General features: G+C 40.1%; 2 protein-coding genes and 1 long non-coding RNA gene across 8 annotated transcripts in view; 2 read left to right on the plus strand and 1 right to left on the minus strand.

Moving 5' to 3' along the window:
- LOC116708569 (MAM domain-containing glycosylphosphatidylinositol anchor protein 2-like) overlaps positions 1 to 12244 on the plus strand; it is a 239582-nt gene extending 227338 nt beyond the window's left edge. For all 6 annotated transcript variants that reach the window (XR_004336709.1, XM_032546441.1, XM_032546443.1 and 3 more), the window contains one exon: positions 8150 to 12244. Coding sequence is in view for 5 of the 6 variants with exons in the window: in XM_032546441.1 (XP_032402332.1) it covers positions 8150 to 8238 (89 nt within the window). In the remaining variant the exon portion in view is untranslated. The remainder of the gene's footprint in view (positions 1 to 8149) is intronic.
- Positions 12245 to 16631: 4387 nt separating this feature from the next.
- Positions 16632 to 22759, minus strand: LOC116708565 (uncharacterized). Its single transcript, XR_004336706.1, has 3 exons — positions 22748 to 22759; positions 18801 to 18807; positions 16632 to 17298 (listed from the first exon to the last, which is right to left on the minus strand). It is a non-coding gene; the product is annotated as an uncharacterized LOC116708565 (long non-coding RNA).
- Positions 17983 to 23670, plus strand: LOC116708564 (glycoprotein hormone beta-5-like). Its single transcript, XM_032546438.1, has 3 exons — positions 17983 to 18247; positions 19604 to 19802; positions 23208 to 23670. Exons 1-3 carry the CDS (start codon positions 18219 to 18221, stop codon positions 23397 to 23399), a joined length of 420 nt encoding a protein of 139 aa, XP_032402329.1. The 5' UTR covers positions 17983 to 18218; the 3' UTR covers positions 23400 to 23670.
- Positions 23671 to 24394: the final 724 nt, after the last annotated feature.

Consider the following 24394-nt stretch of genomic DNA (forward strand, 5'->3'; position numbering starts at 1 on the left):
GCAATAGGCCTATACATGAATATATAACATACTGTAAAATACATGCATCAACTATACAAATGGGTACAGGCCCCCTATTGGATAATTATTGCATGGGTGATTATATTTCAGCTGGAAACAAGTTATTTAATCCCAACTGGTGCAGTGAGTTGCTTCTCATTTATTAAACAACCATGTCTAAAGACACATCCTGTGGTTGTGGAAAAGATGTCAGTCAGTCACTACTAAATTTGGGTTAAGAACCGTCCAACAAATTACTAAAAACTGGAAGGATAATGGGGACCCATCATCTTTGAGGAAGAAACGTGGCCGGAAAAAAATCCTGAATGATCGTGATCACATTTGGTGCAATCAATTCTTAAAAAGAAACTGTAGTAGAACTCAGTGCTACGTTTAATAGGGAAAGGAAGAGCATTTCCCCACACAGAATGCAAAGGGAACTGAAGGAACTAAACAGCTATGTAGCCTTAAGAAAACCACCAATCAGTGAGGCTAACTGGAAAAAAGGCTTTAGTTTGCTGGGGAGCATAAAGAAGGGCAATTGAAGAAGGTCATGCGGTCTGAATCCAAATTTACCAGAGTTCCAGAGAGATGGGTGATGTACTGATCTTGCCTAGTGTACAAACCTGTGGGGGCAGTGCTACGATCTGGGGTTACTTCAGCTGGTCAGGTCTGGGTTCAGCAACAGTATGTGCTCAAAGGATGAAGCCGGCTGACAACCTGAATATACTGATTGACCAGGTTATTCCATCAATAGATTTTGTCTTCCCTGATGGCATGGCGCATTCCAAGATGACAATGTCAGGATTTATCAGCCTGGAATTGTGAGAGAGCATGAGACATCCTTTTCACACATGGATTGGCCACCAGAGAGTGGCCTTCAGAATATTTGGGATGTGCTGGAGAAATAGTTGTGCAGCAGTCAGACTCTACCATCATCAATGCAAGATCTTGGTGAAAAATTGATGCAACACTGGATAGAAATAAATCTTGTGACATTTCAGAAGCTTATTAAAACAATGCCACAGCTAATGTGTGAAGAAATAAAGCTGAAGGCAGTCCAACAAAATATTTGTTTATGATCTTCAATTTTGGTAGTGTTTCTATTTTTTTTGGCCAGGCAGTGTATAATTCAATTTTTTTTACAGCATACACATATATGTATCTATATACAGTATATATATATATACTGTAGATACATATATATCTTACAAAAGGACAATATATTTACCAATGTATTACTGATTACTGGAAATCTATTGTAATGTATATTAATATATTTTGCAAATATTTAAGTATATACAGTACAGACCAAAAGTTTGGACACACAGTTGTGTCCAAACTTTTGGTCTGTACTGTATATATATATATATATATATATATATATATATCATTGAATTCAATGAGAAAGTGTGTCCAAACTTTTGGTCTGAACTGAGTACTGTATATACAGTATATATATGTATATACAGTACAGACCAAAAGTTTGGACACACCTTCTAATTCAATGGGTTTTCTTTATTTTCATGATTATTTATAAGGCAAGAAATCCCACTTATTAACCTGACAGGGCACACCTATGAAGTGAAAACCATTTCAGGTGACTACCTCTTGAAGCTCATCAAGAAAATGCAGAGTGTGTGCAAAGCAGCAAAAGGTTGCTACTTTGAAGAAACTAGAATATAAGGGGTATTTTCAGTTGTTTTACACTCTTTTGTTAATGCATATTTCCACATGTGTTATTCATAGTTTTGATGCCTTGAGTGTGAATCTACAATGTCAATACTCTTGAAAATAAAGGAAACTCATTGAATTGAAAGGTGTGTCCAAACCTTTGGTCCGTACTGTATATATATATATATATATATAAAAATTCCCTTCTCACCCACCGCGGGTGGTTCTTATCCTCTGAGCTCGGGTCCTCTACCAGAGGCCTGGGAGCTTGAGGGTTCTGCGCAGTATCTTGGCTGTGCCAAGGACTGCACATTTCTGGACTGAGATGTCTGATGTTGTTCCTGGGATCTGTTGTAGCCATTGGTCCAGTTTGGGGGTGACTGCCCCGAGGGCCCCGATGACCACAGGCACCACTGTGGTCTTCACCTTCCAGGCCCTCTCCAGTTCCTCCCTGAGGCCCTGGTATTTCTCTAGTTTCTCGTGCTCCTTTTTCCTGATGTTGCAGTCGCTTGGTATTGCTACATCTATCACAACGGCTTTCCTCTGTTGTTTATCCACTACGACAATGTCTGGTTGGTTCGCCATTACCATTTTGTCTGTCTGGATCTGGAAGTCCCACAGGATCTTAGCTCTGGCGTTCTCCGCCACCTTTGGGGGTGTTTCCCACTTTGATCTCGGGGTTTCCAGTCCATATTCTGCACAGATGTTTCTGTACACTATGCCTGCAACTTGGTTATGTCGTTTCATGTACGCTTTCCCTGCCAGTATCTTGCACCCTGCTGTTATGTGCTGGACTGTCTCAGGGGCCTCCTTGCACAACCTACACCTTGGGTCTTGTCTGGTGTGGTATATCTGGGCCTCTATTGCTCTGGTGTTTAGGGCCTGTTCCTGGGCGGCCAGGATGAGGGCCTCTGTGCTGTCCTTGAGTCCAGCTTTTTCCAGCCATTGGTAGGATTTACTGATATCAGCCACTTGGGTTATTTGCTGGTGGTACATCCCATGTAGGGGCTTGTCCTGCCATGATGGTATCTCTGGCACCTCAACCTCCGTTCCCTGTTGTCTGAGATATTCACTGAGCACATTGTCTGTTGAGGCTTTGTCCCTGATGTATTTATGGATCTTAGTTGTTTCGTCCTGGACTGTGGTTCTCACGCTCACTAGTCCTCTGCCTCCTTCCTTGCGGCTCGTGTACAGTCTCAGGGTGCTGGATTTGGGATGGAATCCTCCATGCATTGTTAGTAGTTTTCTAGTCTTAATATCAGTGGCTTTTATCTCCTCCTTTGGCCAGCTAATTATTCCAGCAGGGTATCTGATTACTGGCAGGGCATAGCTGTTTATTGCGCGGATTTTGTTCTTGCCATTGAGCTGGCTTCTCAGGACTTGCCTTATTCGTTGGAGGTATTTAGCTGTGGCTCCTTTCCTTGTGACCTCATCGAGGTTGCCATTTGCTTGTGGTATACCTAGGTACTTGTAACTGTCCTCTATGTCTGCTATTGTTCCTTCTGGGAGTGAGACCCCTTCTGTGCGGATGACCTTCCCCCTCTTTGTGATCAGCCGACCACACTTCTCTAGTCCGAATGACATCCCAATGTCCGTGCTGTAGATCCTGGTGGTGTGAATCAGTGAGTCGATGTCTCGCTCACTCTTGGCATACAGCTTGATGTCATCCATGTAGAGAAGGTGGCTGATGTTGGCCCCATTTTTGAGTCGGTATCCGTAGCCAGTCTTGTTGATAATTTGGCTGAGGGGGTTCAGGCCTATGCAGAACAGTAGCGGGGACAGAGCATCTCCTTGGTATATGCCACATTTGATGGACACTTGTGCAAGTGGTTTGCAGTTGGCTTCAAGGGTGGTTTTCCACAGCTTCATCGAGTTTGCAATGAAGGCTCTCAGAGTCCTGTTGATGTTATACATCTCTAAGCATTCAATGATCCAAGTATGCGGCATTGAGTCATAGGCTTATATATATATATATATATATATATATATATATATATATATATATTAGGGCAGAAACAATTCCTCGAATGATTCGAGTACCTCGATTATTAAAATTCTTCGAGGAAAATTTACCTGCCTCAAAGCTACATTAATTTATGCATTATTATTTAGCGTTAGCGTTAGCGCACCGTGTTCCGGCTGGTACATTACTTGCGTTGCGCGGAGCTCTTTAGCTAGAACTGTGCATTTTTCATCCTTACTAGAGAAGAATACAATACATCCTTACTTGAGAAGAATGTATATATATATATACAACCCATACAACTCAGGCAAGCGGTACAGGAATATACGGACTACAACAAATAGACTGAGAAACAGTTTCTTCCCCACAGCCGTCAGAGCCATTACTCCTTGCCGCCCCCCCCTCCCACACATATCATAACCTCGCAGTCACACATACATATCCCCCACCCCCACACAGCCACACTGTTCTGCACTTTGCACTGTCACATTATCTGTACTTTGCCATAATTGGACCTGCTGCTACTTCTTTGGATGGTTGAGTGCCTTTAGTTAATTTAGTTGTATATATTGTTATTATTATTATTGTGTGTTTGCTTATTTATACTGTATATATTTGACCTTTTGCACGGGAGCTGCAATGGAAATTTCGTTGAATTCTGTTCAATGACAATAAATGCTATCTATTCTATTCTATTCTATTCATTGAATTAGAAAGGTGTGTCCAAACCTTTGGTCTGTACTGTATAGAGAAGAATACAAATAATTATAAGTTTCTTTTCAGTGCAGTTGCCACATCTTTGTCTTTAGGAAACATTCAAAACAAAAACGAGAGATATGGATGTGTCTACACAAAAACCTTGTACAAAGGAGGTCAGTCTTTCTGCTTACATGTTCCCTCCTTTTCATCTGCAAATTTCTTAGAACCTTACTTGAAAAAAAGTTTTATTTTGATGCATATCTTTTGGTAATGAACCAAATCGGCTGAAATTGAGTACGCTTATTTGAGAACTATTCCAGTAAGATGTTCTGTTGTTATTTTGGGTGGATATGAGGCATCAAATGTATTTGTAGGCACCAGGATAGTACTGTCGTGATTTGAGTTTTCTGTGTACTTATTTTGAATTTCTGTGTCTCTGAGTCTCCGTGTTGCCCTGTTTTCCCCTTGATTGTTCGCAGGTGTGTCTCGTTTCCATGATTACCCTTTGTGTATTTAACTCCACCTGTGTTCTTTGTTCTTCGTCAGGTCCTAGTCGTATGTAGCGTCTTGTCTAGCTGTTGTATGTTTTTCCAGTCGTGTGACCAGTTGCTACCAGTGCTGAGCCCTAGCCTTCCGCTCTGCTGTGCTACCGGGTTTTTGGACTTCTTGGATTATTTGTACCCTGTTTCACCATTAAAACATAATCTTCTCACCTTACCTGGGTTGCTGCGTTTACCTCGGAGCCTTCCACCACCGCAAATCGTGATAGAAGGCCCCGACCATGTACAAGGTGAGATGGCAGTGTTTATGGCCCAGACAGACCGAGAGGGATGGCTCCAGCAGCAGTTGGAGTTGGCACAAAGGGATCTCTACAAGGATGTGGCGATCCTGCCTTCTCCGCTGCTGCTGGAGGAACTAAAGATGGAGTCGGACTACTATCTCATGAGGAACCGGAACCACACCCCTACAATAACCGACTGCTTTCCCGAGATTTCTTCTTTTTTTCAGCCTGGAAACATTAATTCCGAGGAGGACTTTTGTTATCTTTTTGACATGTTTAAAGGAGACTCAGTAATGTTGGAATTAATTTTTGAACTTTATGATGAGTACATTCAGAGAAAGCATTCCGCTCCAGCCTCCACTGCCACCTCCGTGGCAGCCTCCACTCCAGAGCCCGCTCCCGCCTTCGCGCCGCCTCCAGCTTCTGCGTCTCCAGCACCCGCCATACCTCCCGAGTCCGGTGCAGGCGCCGCTCCAGGGTCTTCTGCAGCCACCGCTCCTGCCTCCGCTTCCGCCTCCGCTCCGGCTACAGTCCCCATAGTTATGGGGTTCCAGGCGGCCCGCCTGTCACCTGGCCGACAAGCGGAGCGGCTGGTGTCATGGCCCGCCTCTGTAAGTGGGTCTCCAGCCCCTGTAAGTGGGTCTAAAGCACCTGTAAGAGGGTTTACTGCCCCAGTTAGTGGGTGCTCCCCCTATATCGTCCCAGAGCCCATTCCCAGTGTTCCCTTGTCGTCCCAGTGTTACCTCCGAGTCTCCTAGTGGTCCCAGAGTTACCTCCGAGGCCCCTAGTGGTCCCAGTGTTCCCTCCAAGTCCCCTAGTGGACCCTCCGAGTCCCCTAGTGGTCTCAGTGCTCCCTCGCCACCCCCTAGTGCCTCTTCTGAGTCTCCTAGTGCCCCTTGTGCTCCTTCCGAGTCTCCTAGTGCTCCCTCCGAGTCGCCTCCCAGTGGCCCCAGAGCTCCACCGTCGCCCCCAGACGTCCGACCCCTGTGCCAACATCACCCGCCAGACTCGCCTCCGAGCGTCCGGCTCCCTACAACATCCGCTGGATCTTCCTCATGTGTTCCGCCATTGGCGCCGCGGATGCCTGCCGGACATTCCCCGTGGGTTCCGCCTCCTGCGTCTCTGCCCACCCTGGTTGTGCTGGTTTCTTTTTGTTTTTTGGACTCTTGGCCCCGTTCTTCACTACTGCCCACCCTGGGTGGGTTGTTTTTCGTTCTTTGGACTCTGGCTCCCCGTCCGACGCCCCAACGCCCACCCTGACTGTGTTTTTGTTTTTCTTGGACATTTTTGGCCATCTGGCAGCCACCCTTGAGGGGGGGTACTGTCGGGATTTGAGTTTTCTATGCATTTATTTTGAGTTTCTGTGTCTCTGAGTCTCCATGATGTCCTGTCTTCCTCTTGATTGTTCCCAGGTGTGTCTTGTTTCCGTGATTACCCATTGTGTATTTAACCCCACCTGTGTTCTTTGTTCCTCGTCGGGTCCTAGTTGTATGTAGCGTTTTGTCTAGCTGTTGTATGTTTTTCCAGTCGTGTGACCTGTTGCTACCAGTGCTGAGCTCTAGCCTTCCGCTCTGCTGTGCTGCCGGGTTGTTGGACTTCTTGGATTATTTGTACCCTTTTTCACCATTAAAACATCTTCTCACCTTACCTGGGTTGCTGTGTTTATCTCATCGCCTTCCACCACCACAACTCGTGATAAGTATGGCCTAGTGTCACACCAAGTTCAAAGACAACATGGGGGAACCATGGAGTCAGAACCCAGGGAGACAGAGACAATTCTATTCCCAGCGGACACAAAAGGAATAAAAAGTTCCATTTTCTTGTTAAAATCTGTACAATAAAATGGTTAAAAATGTCCCCAGTCCCAGGTAAAATTGTTCATCTTCAGCTAAAGACTCTTAATAAGCTGGAATCCAAGCAGCCAGATCCATGAGGAGGAACCCTTTTGTTCAGCACTTACTACTTTCTCAATATCGGCTCCGCTACGTCTTGCACCGGCTGCGGTCCACACCCTGCACCTCGCTCACCTCTGGGTTCTGCTGCGCTGTAGCCCTGCAAACACAAACAACTGCTGACCAGAAGCACTGCTCATAAAACAAGCAACCTCCTCCGCAACCCTCCAGAAGAGTCTGCCTTGCAGATATCAGTGGAAAACGGCTCTCAGACGAGGGTAGAGTTCCCCCACTGCCCCACTGTCAATCCAACGCGCTGTTTTCCACTGATTGCCGTTTCTGCTGCCGTTTCTGCTGCGGGCATGATCCAGGCCACTCCGATCGGCCTGCCTTACCCTGACAATCGCAGGGCCTTTTCTTCTTCCACACCTGGCTACTGAACTATGCTTTTTTTCTAAAATGTAAGTTTTTTTAAATTCATATTTAGCGTGCAAAGAACAAATAAAATGTCCCCCTTTTTTGGTCACAATTTCAGAGACAATTAAGATGTAGCTGCATCCATCAAGGTGGGTAATAAACTAAGTCTTCAGAAATTAATGCAGCAGGTTGAATCATAGGCAATGTGAGGTAGAGAGGCGCTGTGCAAAAATTAAACCTCAGAAACTCCCACATGCAAAGCTGCATGTGGGAGTTGCGCCGGGCGAAGAGAGGTGATTTGCACTGGTGGCGAGTTGTAAATTATTTCATTAGCCTAAATGTAAATAGTTTAAATAGTTGCCTGCCTTGTGAAGGTGAAATGTGCAGTATAGTGGCTGCTCACACAATGTGACGTTGACTGACAATTCCTCTATATGTTTTGGTATTACAGTTGGAAAAGCAAAAGAGTAGTTTTGTTAAATATGTTAGTATTCATCCATGGTAAGAAAACAAATTCTTGCCATATTTCAAGTTTGAGATATGACAAGAAAAAAAGACAACTATTTTCTAAAATAGTTGTCTATACATCACACATGATACTGAAACAGTGAAACAAGCTGATGTAATTGGTTTTGAAATTCCTTGTCAATGTTTCTAAATGTCAGTATTTAGATATATGACATATTTACCCTGTAATTCTCTCTTTGTCTCTTTTTCCCCTAGATCTGAAGTCATTTGCTGCATTGCCATCATATTATGTGTCTCTACTCTACATCAGTCAAAGTCTGGTGCTGATTGGCTGGCAGAGGTGACACCATCAGCACCTTTTCCCTCTTCTAATTACCTCCCATGCAAGCTTCCATGACTTTTGACTGTGGCCCAAGGGATCTGTTTTACACCTCACAACAATTGGAAACAGAGCAGAACTGTATTTGCTCTGTCAAGGGAAAAAATAAATCTGTCCTTCAGTGACATCTTATTTGCTTTCTATCTTGTCAACAGTTCAACCTGTGATAGGTTTAGTTTAAATCTACTGCTACAGGAAGCTGAAGCTACCTGTCTAAAAAATCCTTTAAAATGATTGGTATGTATGGACATCATACTCAGTATGCATTTATGTAATGAAATGATGATTTATGCTATGAAATATAGTCTGCATCAGCAGTCTGCTGTGTAGCATTGCCCATCACATTGAACAGTGTTCTGCACTACAACTAAATTCAGATAGAAGGCTGATACAGAAACAGCGGAACATGTCACAATAGTAGCTGTCAAGTGAAGAGCATGATGTAAAATGAATAAAAAGTTTAAGTTTTAAACTTTTTAAACATTTGTTTAAATGTTATTCAATACACTGTATCAAGGCACTATCATGAACATGGCTTCAGTCAGCCTTTAATGTGGACACTTGAAAACAGACATCTGACTACAAAACCCAATTAATAGTGTGACACTCAAATATTCTGAACAGAACAATGAGTTTTTATGTGGATATACAGAATTAAACAAAACATTAGTTACAATCAATTCACAACAAAAAACATTTCCCATAACTTGAGTGGAGTCTCAGTGTACCCTGTCTGACATCACTTTCCAGTTTAAACTAACCTAAAAAACCATTTCCTACTCAAACTGGTGGTTAAGAAACAAAGCAGTAGTTGGAAGTTCACCGACCATGTTTTGCTTATCCCTTATCTGCTTCCCCTCACCTTTCTGTGCTCTAATTCTATAGATCAGCAGTACTGTATTGGACACGCAAAAAGAAGTCTCTACTCTTTTAACCTAGAGTGGCTCGGAGAAAAAAATAAGTATTTTTAGAGTATATTTTAATGTTGGTCCATCTGTGTTAGACATGAAAACAACAGCTCACCTTCTGCCATAACATGAAGTGCCTTAAAATGAGAGGAGATTGCCCAAAGACTGGCATCAATATTGAGCCAGTGTCAGACATTATTCTGCACGATGAAAGGAAATTTAACCAATTAGCTTACACAAGATTTTGTATTAGTATGGAAATACAATTTCTCAACTTGTTTCTTTTTCTTTCTGTTGGGATATTAGCATAAGTGACCATAAGCCATATGGATGGCTGCGAGAAAAATGGCCAGGAAACGGACTCTTTACACCGACACCAACTTTCTCAAATAACGTTTTCTATATTAAATGTTTTGCATTTAATATAGAAAATGCAAAACATATTAACTATTTGAGGAACTCTGAATCTGTTAAAAAACAAAGTATTTCCTATTTTTAATCAATGGCATCCAAGTTTTTTACTTAGTGTATGCTAGGGGTTGAACGACTTCATATTTTTAAAGTCGACTACAATGTGATAAAAGTCGAATCAACATCAACTAGTCCCGGTGACGTCATAGTGACGTAAGCGCAAAACCCCTCAGAACAACTTAGAGGCTTTATCAGCTATATTCACCACAAATATTGGTAAAAAAAATCCCGCTTTTACTAAGTCTATCATGCAGAATTAAAAGAACAAGAAACAGATCCAAAGACCGACTGATACTGATGATCGCTGGATAGCTGCACATATACAGTAGGAGTCAAATTATTACACTGACCACAGTGATGGTTTTGGAACATCACAAACCAAACTTATTATGAACGTATCCCGTTTGGTTACAGTTGAATAATAGATGCCACCTGCCACCTGCTGCTCCTCCACCCTGATGCGCAGCAGGAAGCTCCGCTGACTCTGCGGGATGAACCGACATGCAAATGGCGGCAGAGATTGCCTCTATGAAATGCTCAGAATTTTGCTTGAACTTTGTTTCCAGATGTTGTTAAACAGTATTTTTATAAGAGTGTAAAGCTGCCGGGTTAGAAGCTTCAGTACGCAGAGAGATGGTGATCAGTTGGATGGATAAAAAAGCCCGACATCATGACTTATTGTTGCACATTACTCCGGTAGTCTTTTTTTTTTTTTTAAGAATTTTTTTGGCACTAGTTTATTTGACAGTAATCCGTCAGGAAGGGTGCAGAGAGAGAGAAGCAGGGGAGAGAGGCATGGGCCCAGCAAACCGAGGAGTTTGACCGGGGAGTCAGACTCCAGACGACAGTCTCTATATGCGGGGTGCCGCGCTAACCACGCAATGCCCCTATTCCGGGAGCCTTTGCTGAAATTTTCAGTTTCTCTTTGGTAAATTATTTACATTTTTATACAATTTGAGTTATCTGACTTTGTCAGATAACTCAACTAATTCATCTCAACTAATTCACCTAATTGGAAAAATCAGTTTTGTCACTGATTGCGACTAGTCGACTAGGCCAGTAAAATGTCATTGCAGAGTAAAGAATCGACTAGTCTACTAGTTGGTGCAACCACTAGTGTATACAAATGAAAGCTTCAAAAAGCATTCCAAAACTACATGACACTTTCATTTCTTTGCAATTACTATTGTTTCAAAGTGTTTGAATGGCTGAGCAACTTTAATGTACTTTATACTGATTAACAACATAAGCACAAAGAAAACATAGTCAATTGAAAATATTCTTCCTTTAAATTCAATGATTTTATAAGATGCCACACTTTGATTATTTATGAAACAATACAAAAAAAGACAGACAGAAAAGTAAAAAACAAACAAAAACCTGTCCACAGAGCAGCAAAGTACTTCTAAGTAGAGAACTTGATTGATTCATAAAAGTAGGAATTTTGGTATTTTGGTAGTTTGCTGCACAATGCCAAGCTGGACAGACATCAGCAGTTACCTTAGAAAAGTTTTCTACCCAACACTATGTGAAGAGTTACAGAAATATTTTCAAAGTCAGTCATTCTTGACAAAGGTATCTTAAAAAAAGTTTAAAAAACAAACAAGCTAAGCATGTTTAACAAATATCACTTTATTCTTAAACCTTTTAAGTACATTTAAATCAAAAAGGGATTTATGTTTTAACTTGTGTTAAACCCTATAATAATTTTGTCTTGTCAACCCATACTTGTTTTAACTTTTTGTTTTCCTGGAAAATACATTAAAAACAATATTTGGATTTGATTTCAAAGTACTTTCTCATTGTTAGGCTAATTTGTTCATTACTTGCAAGAAGCTTACATTTGCTGTTGGTTTGTAAAGTAATAAGTATAAAGAATATATAATGAATCCTAACTTATTTTTACAATGAATGTGTTAATGTTATTTACTTAATGTCATGAGTCTTTTTCTCATATTGTGCTTGTACATTATTGTTATTATTATGTAAACACTTTATAATAAATAAATAATTGATCCCTTATATGGTAGCTGATGTGCATTTATCTTAAAGAAAAGAGCCTTTCATCAGCCATATGCTAACGTATAAGATAAACCAAAGTCCGATTTTTTTCTAGCCTGGGAAAAACAAACTCATGTTCTATTATTTGCTTCATACAGAGGGTCTGGACCTTTGGGTATTGAGAAACGATTACTTGCTGGAGGTGCAAACTTTGTTGAAATTTTACATTTTACCCAATCAAAATGTAAAACACTTGGTTGTAGGGTAAGGGTTAGGGTTAGGGTAAGGGTAAATGTTGAGGGTGTCAGGCATCCAGAGGGGGCCATAAAATGGTAACTTTAACTGTTCTTTTTAAAATGTATATGTATTAACAAAATGTCCTAATATGACACAAAGTTAACTGCACAGTAAAATTGTTATATACTACATTAATAATGATATTTTGCTTAGCACTAATGGGATGGAAAGCATTATTGTTTCATGAGGTTTTTATTTGACCATCAATGCGTTGTCCAATGATTCATTACTTGACAGTGACATAACTAAAATTATGATGACCTTGTTATTCAAATAAATCATACTTCAAAAAAATATTAGAACATGGGAGTGTTTTTATCAAACATGGTTTTTGTGGTGTAGTCCATTGTATTACATGGACCGGGGGCAGAGCATGCTTAGCCATTGGGCAGTATGTCCTGAAGAAGCTTATCAATCAATCCATCAATCTATCAACTTTATTTCTATAGCACATTTCAAAAACCGTTAGGGTAGCCAAAGTGCTGTACATTAAAACAGAAAAGTAAAAAACATACAAACATATGAAATGTACAAAAGCCATTTACATGGCAGCTGTATTTTGAGGTGCCATACAAGACAAGACCACAGTATGTTAAAATCCAAGGAATAAAAATGTCTTTTTAAAAATTACTTAAAAACAGGAAGACAGGAGGCCTGTCTGACACTCAAGGGTAACTTATTCCATAACTTGGGAGCAACAACAGCAAATGCCCTATCACTTCAAAGGTAGTTTTAGGGTCTTTCTGCAGCAACCACTCAACTGATCTTAGGGATGGGGTGGGCAGTATGGTTGAAGCAGCTCAGATAGATGTGGTGGAGTGAAGTTGTTCAAGTATTTAAAAACAAATAAAAGCTTAAAAATAATTCTGTAGTGCACAGGGAGCCAGTGAAGGGAAGCTGGGATGGGAGTGATCTTAGCGTCCCTTGTCTGCTTGAGTTAACAGACAAGCAGCAGCTCTGCACAAGCTGCAGGCAGGTTTGAGAGGTATGGCTAATCCCTACATACAGTGCATTACAGTAATCGCAATGAACTGTGATTAAAGTGTGAAGTAATTTCTCCAAGCCCGGTCTTGCCAAGATTGATTTCACCTTTGCTATTTGGCGAAGATGATAAAAACTTTTTGAACGACACTGTTGATCTGTTTCTCAATTTTAAAATCAGAGTCAAACTTTACCCCTAGGTTGGTGACACAGTCCCTGAGATAAGGTGACAGTGAGCCAAAATCTACTCTGGGGAAGTGACAGCAACTCAGTCTAAACAACACAACTTCTGTCTTCTTCTCACTTAGTCTGGGAAAGCTAAGAAAAGGACGTGCTTTTATGTCATTAAGGCAGTGTGTGAGTTGCTGGATGATATTGTTTTGTGCCAAGTGAAAATCTGAGTGAAGATCTGGCAGTCATCAGCATAACAGTGAAATGAAATACCATGTTTTCCAAATAACAGAGAAAAGGGGGAGTAGATAAAGAGAAAAAAAGAAGGCCAAGACTTTACCCTTGGGGGATCACATATGGAAGAGGAGCTGTGGAAGGAGGCTGTGAATTTTTACACAGAAACGCATATTTGGTTTGGTAGGACCGAAACCAATTGAGGACAACACCTGTAATGTCCACACGGTGCTCATGATGAGAAATTACAATTTTGTGATCAACAGTGTCGAAAGTAAAAGACAAATCTGAAAGCAGTAAAACAACAAACTTTCCAGAGGCTGTTGACAGAAATATACTGTTTAAAACCCTCAGAAGTACACTCTCTGTACTTTGAACCCACACTGAAACAGCTTAGTGACACCCGAATGGTAACAACTAATTGTAGACCTTCTCTAATATTTTAGAAAAAAATGGAAGATTAGAAATAGATCTGAAATTGTAGAAGAGAGAAGGGTCGAGGTCTGCTTTTTTTTAAGGTAGAGAACACACAACTTCATGCTTAAAAACCCCGGGTACTGTACCAGAGAAAAGACTGCTGATGACCTGAAGTACACGTTGTCAAGAAAACCCAAGATCATCCCACTTCCCCATGCAACGTGGTTCAAGTATCTCCTTAAAGTGACATGGGAATCTGTAGAGGAGCCAGATAGCCTCATATGATCTCATATGATTATGCTATATGTAGTAGACCGCCCCATGAAGGATTGCGGTTTTACTGATGAGCAGTGAGGTTTATTAGAAGTAAACCATGAGTTTCACCGTAAGAGCTGTAGGTACGCAAAAAAAGACAGTGTAAGCTACCAAAACATGCTCTTACAACTGTAACGTTTGAACTCAAAATTACATTCACCACTAAAAACATCAACTCTAATTCAAAAACTATACCCTAGTGTTTGTACATAATAAAACAAATTCACAATTTTAATCAATCAACATTAGAAATATCCATGTTTTCAAAACAAATATACTCTGTGTCTCTATCAAGGGGGCTGCTAGTAACAAGATACATTTTAACACACGAAGCTGAAGTTGACTTCCGATTCGGGAAATGGCTTAAGGCCGATTCCACATGAAGCCCAAGCGTAAATTGAAACTGGAAGACTCACCAGCATCATCCAATCACCGTCTCATCTGCTGTCAGCCTGGGACCATGCCCCATCTTCGCCAATCTCCGATCAAGCTCACGCTTATAAGGACCTTCATACATGGCAGCACCTGCTCTCTGGCTGTGCTCAACCCACTTCCACCTCCATTCTCTTGGCTCTCCAGGCCTCCATCCTTCTCTGACCTCCACCACCAGTGAACGGGCCCAGTGGGAAGACATCCCTAATCAGCATTGGAAATGCTCATCCAAGCTCATTGCATTTCACAACACAATGTCTTCCGCCGGGGTCTGAGCACCAAAGAACTTTAATTCATTCATATCAATAAACCCTTTTAATAGCTGTTTTTTCTCCTAGTCTCTCCAGATTGAACACATTTTTCAGTCCCTTCTGCATTTTTAAACTACTCTAGTTAAAAAACTACAACACCTACACTATTCAAATCTGGACTAGATTATTTTCAAATAATAGAAAACACTTGAACTGCTCTAATTCCAAAATTACAACACAGACTCTTCAAACCTACACTGGATTATTTTCAATTTATATCAGAGTACATCTTTGGAATTTGTGAAACCTTTTTCTGATTTGTGAAACTTCAATAAAGGACGATTTTTACTTTTTTGCATGCATCTGGATCATATTAAAACTGATCTAATTCCAAAACCCTAACACCTAGACATTTCCAACCTCGGCTAGATTATTCTGCTCTAATAATAGGATATTTAAAACCATGTTTGTGATTTGTGAAATTTTTATCTGATTTGTAAAACTTAACTAAAAGTTGATTTCACCACTTTTTGCATCTGGATCACACTACTTGAGTTCCTTCTTGCGTTCCAAAACGACAACACCTAGACTCTTCAAACCTGGACTGGATTATTCAGCTTTAATAGCAGAATATATAAAATGAAGTGTGATTTGTGAAACCTTTATCTGATTTGTGAAACTTCATTAAAGCTCAGATTACTATTCACACTCGTTCCATGCAGTTTTTTTTTTTTTCAAATTCAAACTCAAGTACAGACCGCTGCAGAAGATCTTTGCTTCCAACAGCCATCACCATCTAAAATAACTCTTTGAAAAATGAATGAGTTACACCAACATTTAATTTCCTTTTGGAATTAATGAAGTGGTTTTGAATGAGAATTGAATTTGAATTTGAAAAAAAACTGCATGGAGCGAGTTGTGAATAGTAATCTGAACATTAATGAAGTTTCACAAATCACAAACATGGATTAAAATATTCTGCCATTAGAGCAGAATAATCCAGTCCAAGTTTGAAGAGTCTGGGTGTTGTAGTTTTGGAATTATACATGTCTGACAGACACACCTGTCAGTGACAGGCTGTCACACAGATCTCAACAATAATGACCAAAACAAAACACAGGAAATATTAAGGTCAACTAAATTGTCGTGACGGGGACTAAATAGGACCCCCGGACGCTGTTATCATGGTTGCCTAGAGATGGACTCTACGCATCCGCGGTGAGCTGCTATCAACCTGCGTCTTTTTTAAATGTCCACCCGATTCTCCACCGTCCTTAGAAGTAAAACCTCTGGCAAAAATACAGACGTGAGGAGGAAGACACACATTCCAGGCTGAACAATTTCAGTGAAGTTAAATAGGGATGATTTAAAAAGAAAATGTGTCGGCAATTCCAGTTACGCTGACACACCGACAGACCCATTCTGGCTGTATAATATCAGACAGAATGGATCAGGAGAGGAACATTGCAAACCTGCCAGAATGTAAAGAACCAGACATCAGTCTCTTCATCCCTCAAACATTTCCTGAGACCGAAAAATATAAATGGCAATTTAAAGAACAAATCATACAAGTAGATAAATGGTAAATAAATAAATATTGTGAAGAGAAACCGTTTATTTTTTCTACATTAGTTTGTTAGGGCTTTCTATGTAGGAAAAATGTTGATATCTTTTAGAAATACAGTGTTTTGTGGTTAATATTATTTCACTATTTTATTAATGTGGGTTGCCAGTTTGGATAACCTGACTTCCTATCGAACTATAAGAATGATTGAAAACATGCTAACAAAATGCCTCAGTCCTGCAGTCCATAGGCGGTTCTAGAGGTTGGCGGAAGCGGCTCTTTGGCTCACTTACTGTATATATTAAATGATAAAATATTAGCCTTTTTTTATTCTTTTTTAATAGTCTGTAATTTATTCACACATCAGACAGAATAATAACATTAGGGAGGCAATACAAACCTAAATACCATCATGGTTTTAATTTAATTACTGTATTTTTTAAGTGCATGAATAAGGGAGAGCTATATAGACATATTAAACCTGGGGAGACAGGGGAGCGCCGGTGATATGTTCGCATACACCTCAGAAAGTATGTAGTTGCGCCCCTGAGTGTGTCTATAGGAACGAGTGAAGCGACTGACAGCATGGTGTACAGACAACAACCTGATCCGAAACACAGCCAAGACCAAGGAGATCATAGTGGATTTTAGGAGAATTAAAAGAGACATTCAACCACTAAAAATTTGCAGAGAGCCGGTGGAGAGGTTGTCAAACTTCCGTTTCCTGGAAGTTCACCTCATGGATAACCTGGCCTGGGATGTAAACACAGCAGAACTTGCAAAGAAGGCCCAGCAGAGACTATTTTCTGAGAGTCCTGAGGAGGATCAGTATTTCTCAAAAACTACTGGTGTCCTTCTAACGATGTTCTATTGAAAGCATCATCTGCTATTGTCTCTGTGTGTGGTTCTCCAGCTGCACAGCAGCACAGAGGAAGACTCTCCAGAGAATCGTAAAATCTGCCCAGAAGACCATCGGCTGCTCTCTGCCTTCTCTTGAAGAACTTCACAGTTCCCGCTGCTTCAGGAAAGCCAAGAACATTTTAAAAGACTCCTCACACCCTGGTCACAATTTGTTCCAACTGTTGCCATCTGGCTGCAGATACAGGAGCATTAAAGCAAACAACAAACAGACTGAAGAACAGTTTATACCCGGTAGCCAAAAGGGCATTAAATACCCTCTAGACTATTTATCACCCATTTTTGTTATAATCCATGTAACTTTATTGCTTTTCTATAATGACAATAAAGATTATTATTATTATTATTATTATTATTATTATTATTACATGCATTATCCCTCATTTTCTAAACAGCTGTGTGGGTTTTGGCTGTCATAAAAAGGAAAAAATAGAAAAGTGTGGGTGAAATTACTGCCTCTGGCATGTGAGAACAAGAGTGGGGTCTGTTTGTGGAGCCAACTAATTGAGCTTTAAGGAGTAAGACTAGACATAGATTGGAACTTTGACAGTATGTTGTAGCCCGTCTTCCAGATGGAAGGATATTAACAAAAGAGCAGTCTCTTTCCTTAATTAAGGTAATGGAGTGGAAAGAAGCTGGTGACTAAAGCACATGGGCAGTGGCATGTAGAAAGGCCTTTGGGGGGTTCAGGGAGTCAGCAGGGGAGGGAGAGTAAAGTGAAGACTTCAGCTTTCGAATGTCAAAAGAAGGGATGATAAAAAGCCCTGGTTTGCTCTGTCAGATTCATTAGCAGAGAGCTCATGTCTGCGGAACACACAATGAACACATTTTGTGGTTCATTTGAGACAATTCTATAGTGAAGAAAGTAACTAAACATCTGAGAGTGAAGAAGAAGGCTGTTGTTCATTAGATAAAATAACTTTCCCTTTTGTTTTATTGTGCTGTTAGTTTCAATCCCAAGGAGAAGCTGCCAGTTACAGATGATATGACGCTTAGGAGGATAAAGTCGCATTGGTGAGTAAATGCTAATAAAGACTATTCTGCTCTAGAATTACCTTTAGAAATAATCACTGTCTCAGCAAACCTGAACAGAACAGAACCTGAAGAAGCAGCAAGGTCCTGCTTCAGGTTTCACCCTCTACATGCTCACACTGAACTATAAGTGGTCAATGCAAAGCATCTCAGTATTTATTAAAACGAGCCAGATGATCAATGTTCATGAGTAACACAGGGAAAGACAGAAAAAGCACAATTTTATAGAGAATTTGAGAGGCAGGAGACAGCAGCGGGAGTCAGATCCCTAACCTTTTTGAATGAGGTGAAACTGTCGGGGATGTTACAATGAATATTGCTTGTTTATAACATCTTGTCAGTTTACTTTAATATATAGGAACCATATTTTTGGTTAAGTCATTTTAATTCTGGATTGGTTCAATATTTTACTGCTAACTTTGTCTAGCTACTCTAGACACAATGTTTTGTTTCATCACAATGAGACTGAGAGAACAGTTTTTTGTTCAAAGTGTAATGTCAATGTGTGCAATGGCTACACAATATCTGATCATACTCAACTACTTAACATATTAGATATTATGTGTAATGTCTCATCAGGAGAATAGCAGTACTAGAATAGTGATGCTGTTGAAGAAAGGTGGAGAAACTGGGGAAGCTCAGGTGAGGTCTTCAGTTAGTGTATTGAAATATGTATTAACATGTTATTACTTTTTAAATAAACAAACAATTTTATTATGAAAATAGCAGGTCAGGGAATAGATAGGAGAGCCAGGTGGAGCTTCAGGGTGTGAAGATGTAAAAATATATATTAAATATAATAGAACCAGAAAGAACAGATGAGGATTGATGCCAGGTTGATTTTTTTTTTAGCTTTTTGACTTTTACTTTTTTTTTATAATGGGAGCTAAAACAAATGGAATTATTTCTCAAGACACCTTAACAACAACCCAAGCAAACAGGATTAGGGACACTTCCAACTTTAATAAAGTACTCTAATTTATGTATTAAATGTTCAATACATTCCTTATTATGTAATAGTTTAATATTGAACTTCCATCTGTTAATTTTAGTATGTGCCTGAAGAAATTTGATTTGATTAATAATAGGCTTGTGGTCTGGTAGGCTGTTTGAGAATTCTAACTAACTGAAACCACTGAACCAATTGAGACAGAGAGGACATAGTCTATTTTTGATGTCCTTTTATGGGGTGCTAAATAGAAAGTCATTTCTTTAGCAGTGGAATACTGCTGAAGAACTGGTAATACTCTAAACTTCTCAAATTTAAATCTTTTACAACTGACAGCTTTTGAAAACGTTCAATGGGAATGTTGCCAATATAAAATTTTCTCTCTACAGGAAGTCTACACTGATGCTAAAATGGATTCTCCTTTGGACCTGTCAACCACCTCTCTTCCTTCACGATGTATCAGCTGTCAATCTGCAGCAGTTCACTGGATGTGCAGTTCGGGAGTTCACCTTCCTTGCTAAAAAGCCTGGTTGTGGTGGTTTGCTCATCACTACTGATGCCTGCTGGGGGCGTTGTGAGACATGGGAGGTGAGAAGCACAAAAACAAGATATATTGTTTAGAGTGAAACCACACAGAGAATGTGGGACTTTTTTAGGATGTGATGAAAACAAACTTAAGTGAGAAAGATATACAGCCTCCTGTTTGTTTTAACTGTACAGCTGAGCAATGAATACAGAATCAGAAACAAATATATGACAGAGGTTTAGATGTGTGTCAGGCAGTATAGAATAGAATAGAATAGAATAGAATAGAATAGAATAGAATAGAATAGAATAGAATAGAATAGAATAGAATATACTTTATTGATTCACAAGGGGAAATTGGGGATTATTGGTTGACAAATTAACTACTACATCCAAGGACTTAAATAATACCAATACAAAATACACACTCATATATATATATATATATATATAGTATATACTGTACATGTTTGGGAATGACATGTATGCTCCTGAAAAACAACCCCACACAATAATCCTTCCTTCACCAAACTTTACACTTGGCAGAATGCAGTCAGATAAGTACCGTTCTCCTGGCAACTGACAAACCCAGAGTCGTCCATCAGATTGCCAGATGGAGAAACACGATTCATCACTCCAGAGAATGTGCATCCACTGCTCCAGTGGCGGCAGCTTTACACCACTGCGTCCGACGCTTTGCATTGCACTTGGTGATGTATGGCTTGGATGCAGCTGCTCCACCATGGAAACCCGTTCCATGAAGTGCCTTTCAGACTAGATCAAGATCTAGTCTGAAAGGCACATAAATTTTGTAGGTTTGTAGTAATTGACTCTGCAGAAAGTTGGCAACCTCTTTGCACTATGCGCTTCAGCATCCGCTGACCCCACTCTGTCAGTTTATGTGGCCTACCACTTGGTGGCTGAGCTGCTGTCGTTCCCAAACATTTCCATTTTCTTATAATACAGCTGACAGTTGTCTGTGAAATATTTAGGATCGAGGAAATTTCACGACTGGATTTGTTGCACAGGTGGCTTCCTATCACAGTTCCACACTGGAATTCACTGAGCTCTTGAGAGCGACCCATTCTTTCACAAATATTTGTAAAAACAGTCTGCATGTCTGTGTGCTTCATTTTATACACCTGTGGCCATGGAAGTGATTGGAACACCTGATTCCGATAATTAGGATAGATAATTTTGTCTATATGTGTGTGTGTGTATATATATACAGTACGGACCAAAATTTTGGACACACCTTTTAATTCAATGAGTTTCCTTTATTTTCAAGAATATTGACATTGTAGATTCACACTGAAGGCATCAAAACTATGAATAACACATGTGGAAATATGCACTAAACAAAAAAGTGTAAAACAACTGAAAATACCCCTTATATTCTAGTTTCTTCAAAGTAGCAACCTTTTGCTGTGATTACTGCTTTGCACATACTCTGCATTTTCTTGATGAGCTTCAAGAGGTAGTCACCTGAAATGGTTTTCACTTCATAGGTGTGCCCTGTCAGGTTAATAAGTGGGATTTCTTGCCTTATAAATAGTCATGAAAATAAAGAAAACCCATTGAATTAGAAGGTGTGTCCAAACTTTTGGTCTGTACTGTATATATATATATATATATAAGAGTGATGTAATTAATTCAATATGACATGACAAGCATGCACATGCAAATATGTTAATCTATAAATGAGTGAAAAAAATTGATTTAAGTTGCTTGGGCATTATAAAGTTTCATCTGATAACTGTGAGGCTATTATTGATTTATTTTTGTATGTTTTTGTCAGGCGGAAATTAATTTACCCCCCCTTGAGGGTGCAAGAGGTTAAATGTTATATTGGCTCTAGTGACCTTTATTTGGGAGTGGTCAGACAGGAAAGTGGGTAATGAGAGAGGGGGAAGACATGTGGCAAATGTCACCAGGCCGGGACTCGAACCTGCGACGGCTGAGTTGAGGACTAAAGCCTCCTTTCCTGGGTTGTGCTCAACCCATGTAGGATTATTTTTGATGTTCATAAAAGTAAAAAGTTAATAGCAGGAGGGGGAGAACAATAGGTTGATGGCAGCATTATGTCAGCAGATGCCCTCCTCTAGGAAGGAATCACAGTCAACAGAATCCCATACCAGATGTAGCTTCTATGGAAAAAACAATAAGTGCAAGAAAACAAAGAGTTGACAGTTAAAATAATGGCAAATAATGCAAATTAGAGAGGAATAGAAGAAAGTGAGAAAAAGTGGTAAGTTTCTTTTCTAGTAGTCTAAGCCTGTGGCAGCATAATAAAAACATAGTGTACTCACCTCTCGGGGAAAAACTGGGTTACAAATTGACACGTTTACCCTTTTCTCTGTCTCTCTATGTTTTTGAAAACCTAACTTTATTATTTTTCTTAGGAGCATAGTAACAGCCACAGTCATTCTTGTCTTCTGCTGACTGTTGCTGAACACCGTCACCTCAAGCGCTCCAAGCAGGAATGAACCATGTCATGCAGATCCAGGGGGGTTCAGGGCAAATGTGAGCTTTTTGGTCTGGAACGGGCAACATTTGATTTTTACTGCTAAAAATAATTTTACAAAACACAATATAATTAATTTTATAATTGACAGGACCCCATTTCTTTAAAATTTCTATGAACAAGAAGAAAAAAAATTGTGGAGGACCCCTTGTTGGTCAGGGGCCCTTAGAATTGTCAGAACTTTTCCCCCCTGTACAGCGCCCCTGCCCCGGTCTACAGTCTCTATATGCAGGGCGCCGCACTAACCACTGCACTATGCAACGCCCCTATTCCGGTAGCCTTTGCTGAAATTTTCAGCTTCTCTTTCGTAAATTATTTACATTTTTGTACAACGTGAGCTATCTGATGAACTCACCCAGTTCACTTCCTTTTATTTTCTTGGAAAAAATCTGTTTTGTCACATGATTGCAATTAGTCCACAGGCCCAGTATAAAAAGTCATTGCAGAGTAAAGAATCGACTAGTCGACTAGTTGGTGCAACCACTGCACAAATTTTTAATTGTATAAAATTCTAACTTATTGCAGTTTTAGTTATTATATATTAATGAGTGCTACTGCTCCTGCTGATATTATCATTATTAATAATAAAACTATTCTGCATCCCCAGGACCAGAACCAAACAAGAAGCAGCATTCAGCTTCTATGCACCAAAAATCTGGAACAAACTTCCAGAATATTGCAAAACTGCTGAAACACTGTGTGTCTTTAAATCTAGACTAAAAACCCACCTGTGTAGAGTTGCTTTTGAAATGGATTAAGAATTTAACAATGGCTCTTGACTAAATGTAATGTTTCAATTGTTCATTGTGTGTTGCATAACTTTGTGTTTTTATGATATAAAGCACTTTGAAATGCCTTGTTGGTGAAATGTGCTATACAAATAAAATTTGACTGATTTGACTGACTGATATTCATTAACATTATTTTCTGTCTTCTACTTCCAGAAGCCAGTGCTGGAATCCCCTTTCATAGAGTCTTATCAGCGAGTTTGTACCTACAACATGACACGTATGGTCAGCGTGAAACTACCCAACTGCAAGTCCAACATTGACCCAATATACACCTATCCTGTGGCCCTAAGATGTGCCTGTGGGTTCTGTCTGACAAGCACCACTGAATGTATAACATCTGTCTGAAAGTTTGATGCAATTCAGATCAGTTCTTTTATTAAATTTCATTTCAGTTGCTGTTTTTTCAGATGACCTGAATTAAACATGTAACCAACTTTGTTAACTGTAACAAAAAGTAAAGTTACCCAAGTACATATTAAATGACTCATGATTGGAATTGCCTGCTTTACTCAAAGCAGATGTATATATTTACTAAAGTTCAGACTATATTAAAAACGGAAGTAATTAAGCTTTCTGACCTTTTAGACTTAGACTTAGACTTAGACTGACTTTATTATCATTTTGCATGCACAGGGTGTATACAGAACGAAATTTTGTTGCATACGGCTCAGGACAATGTTTTGAGGTTCCAATGTTATGAGGTTACTCCAGAATAAAATAAAATACAATATAAAATATAAATATAAATATAAGTATAAAATATAAAGTGCAGGAATGACAATAAAATAGAAGTTATTTAGCTATGCATATGTGCAAGGTATGAAGTGGAGACCAGTTTTTGAGTGCAGTCCAGTTAAGAGTTCAGCAGTCTGATGTCAAGTGGGAAAAAGCTGTTTCGGAACCTGGTGGACCTGCACCGGATGCTGCGGAACCTCTTTCCAGAGGGCAGCAGGGAGAACAGTCCATGGTGGGGATGTGAGGGGTCACTGACGATGTTTCGGCCTCGGGACACGCAGCGCTGGGATGAAATGTCCTGAATGGAGGGAAGGGGGGCCCCGATGATCCTCTCTGCTGTCCGCACCACTCTTCTCACGTTCTTCCAGTCGGAGGCGCTGCAGCCTCCTCACCACACAGAGAGGCAGCTGGTCAGAATGCTCTCTATGGTGCTTCTTTAGAACGTCTTGAGGATGGGCGGGGGCAGGTGTGCTCTTCTCATCCTCCGCAGGAAATACAAGCGTTTCTGTGCCCTCTTGACCAGAGACGTGGTGTTCACAGTCCAGGTGAGGTCGTTTGTGATGTGCACCCCCAGGAATTTAGTGCTGCTGACCACCTCCACAGCC

Source organism: Xiphophorus hellerii, chromosome 19, assembly GCF_003331165.1.
Source record: "Xiphophorus hellerii strain 12219 chromosome 19, Xiphophorus_hellerii-4.1, whole genome shotgun sequence".
NCBI classification, from domain to species: Eukaryota; Metazoa; Chordata; class Actinopteri; order Cyprinodontiformes; family Poeciliidae; genus Xiphophorus; species Xiphophorus hellerii.

Excerpts from the sequence above, each read along its gene's own strand:
- LOC116708564 (XM_032546438.1), top strand. The coding sequence starts at position 18,219 with ATGACGCTTAGGAGGATAAAGTCGCATTG. Across the intron at positions 18,248-19,603 it reads AGGAGGATAAAGTCGCATTG|GAAGTCTACACTGATGCTAA; the intron begins GTGAGTAAATGC and ends TTCTCTCTACAG. Across the intron at positions 19,803-23,207 it reads GGCGTTGTGAGACATGGGAG|AAGCCAGTGCTGGAATCCCC; the intron begins GTGAGAAGCACA and ends TTCTACTTCCAG.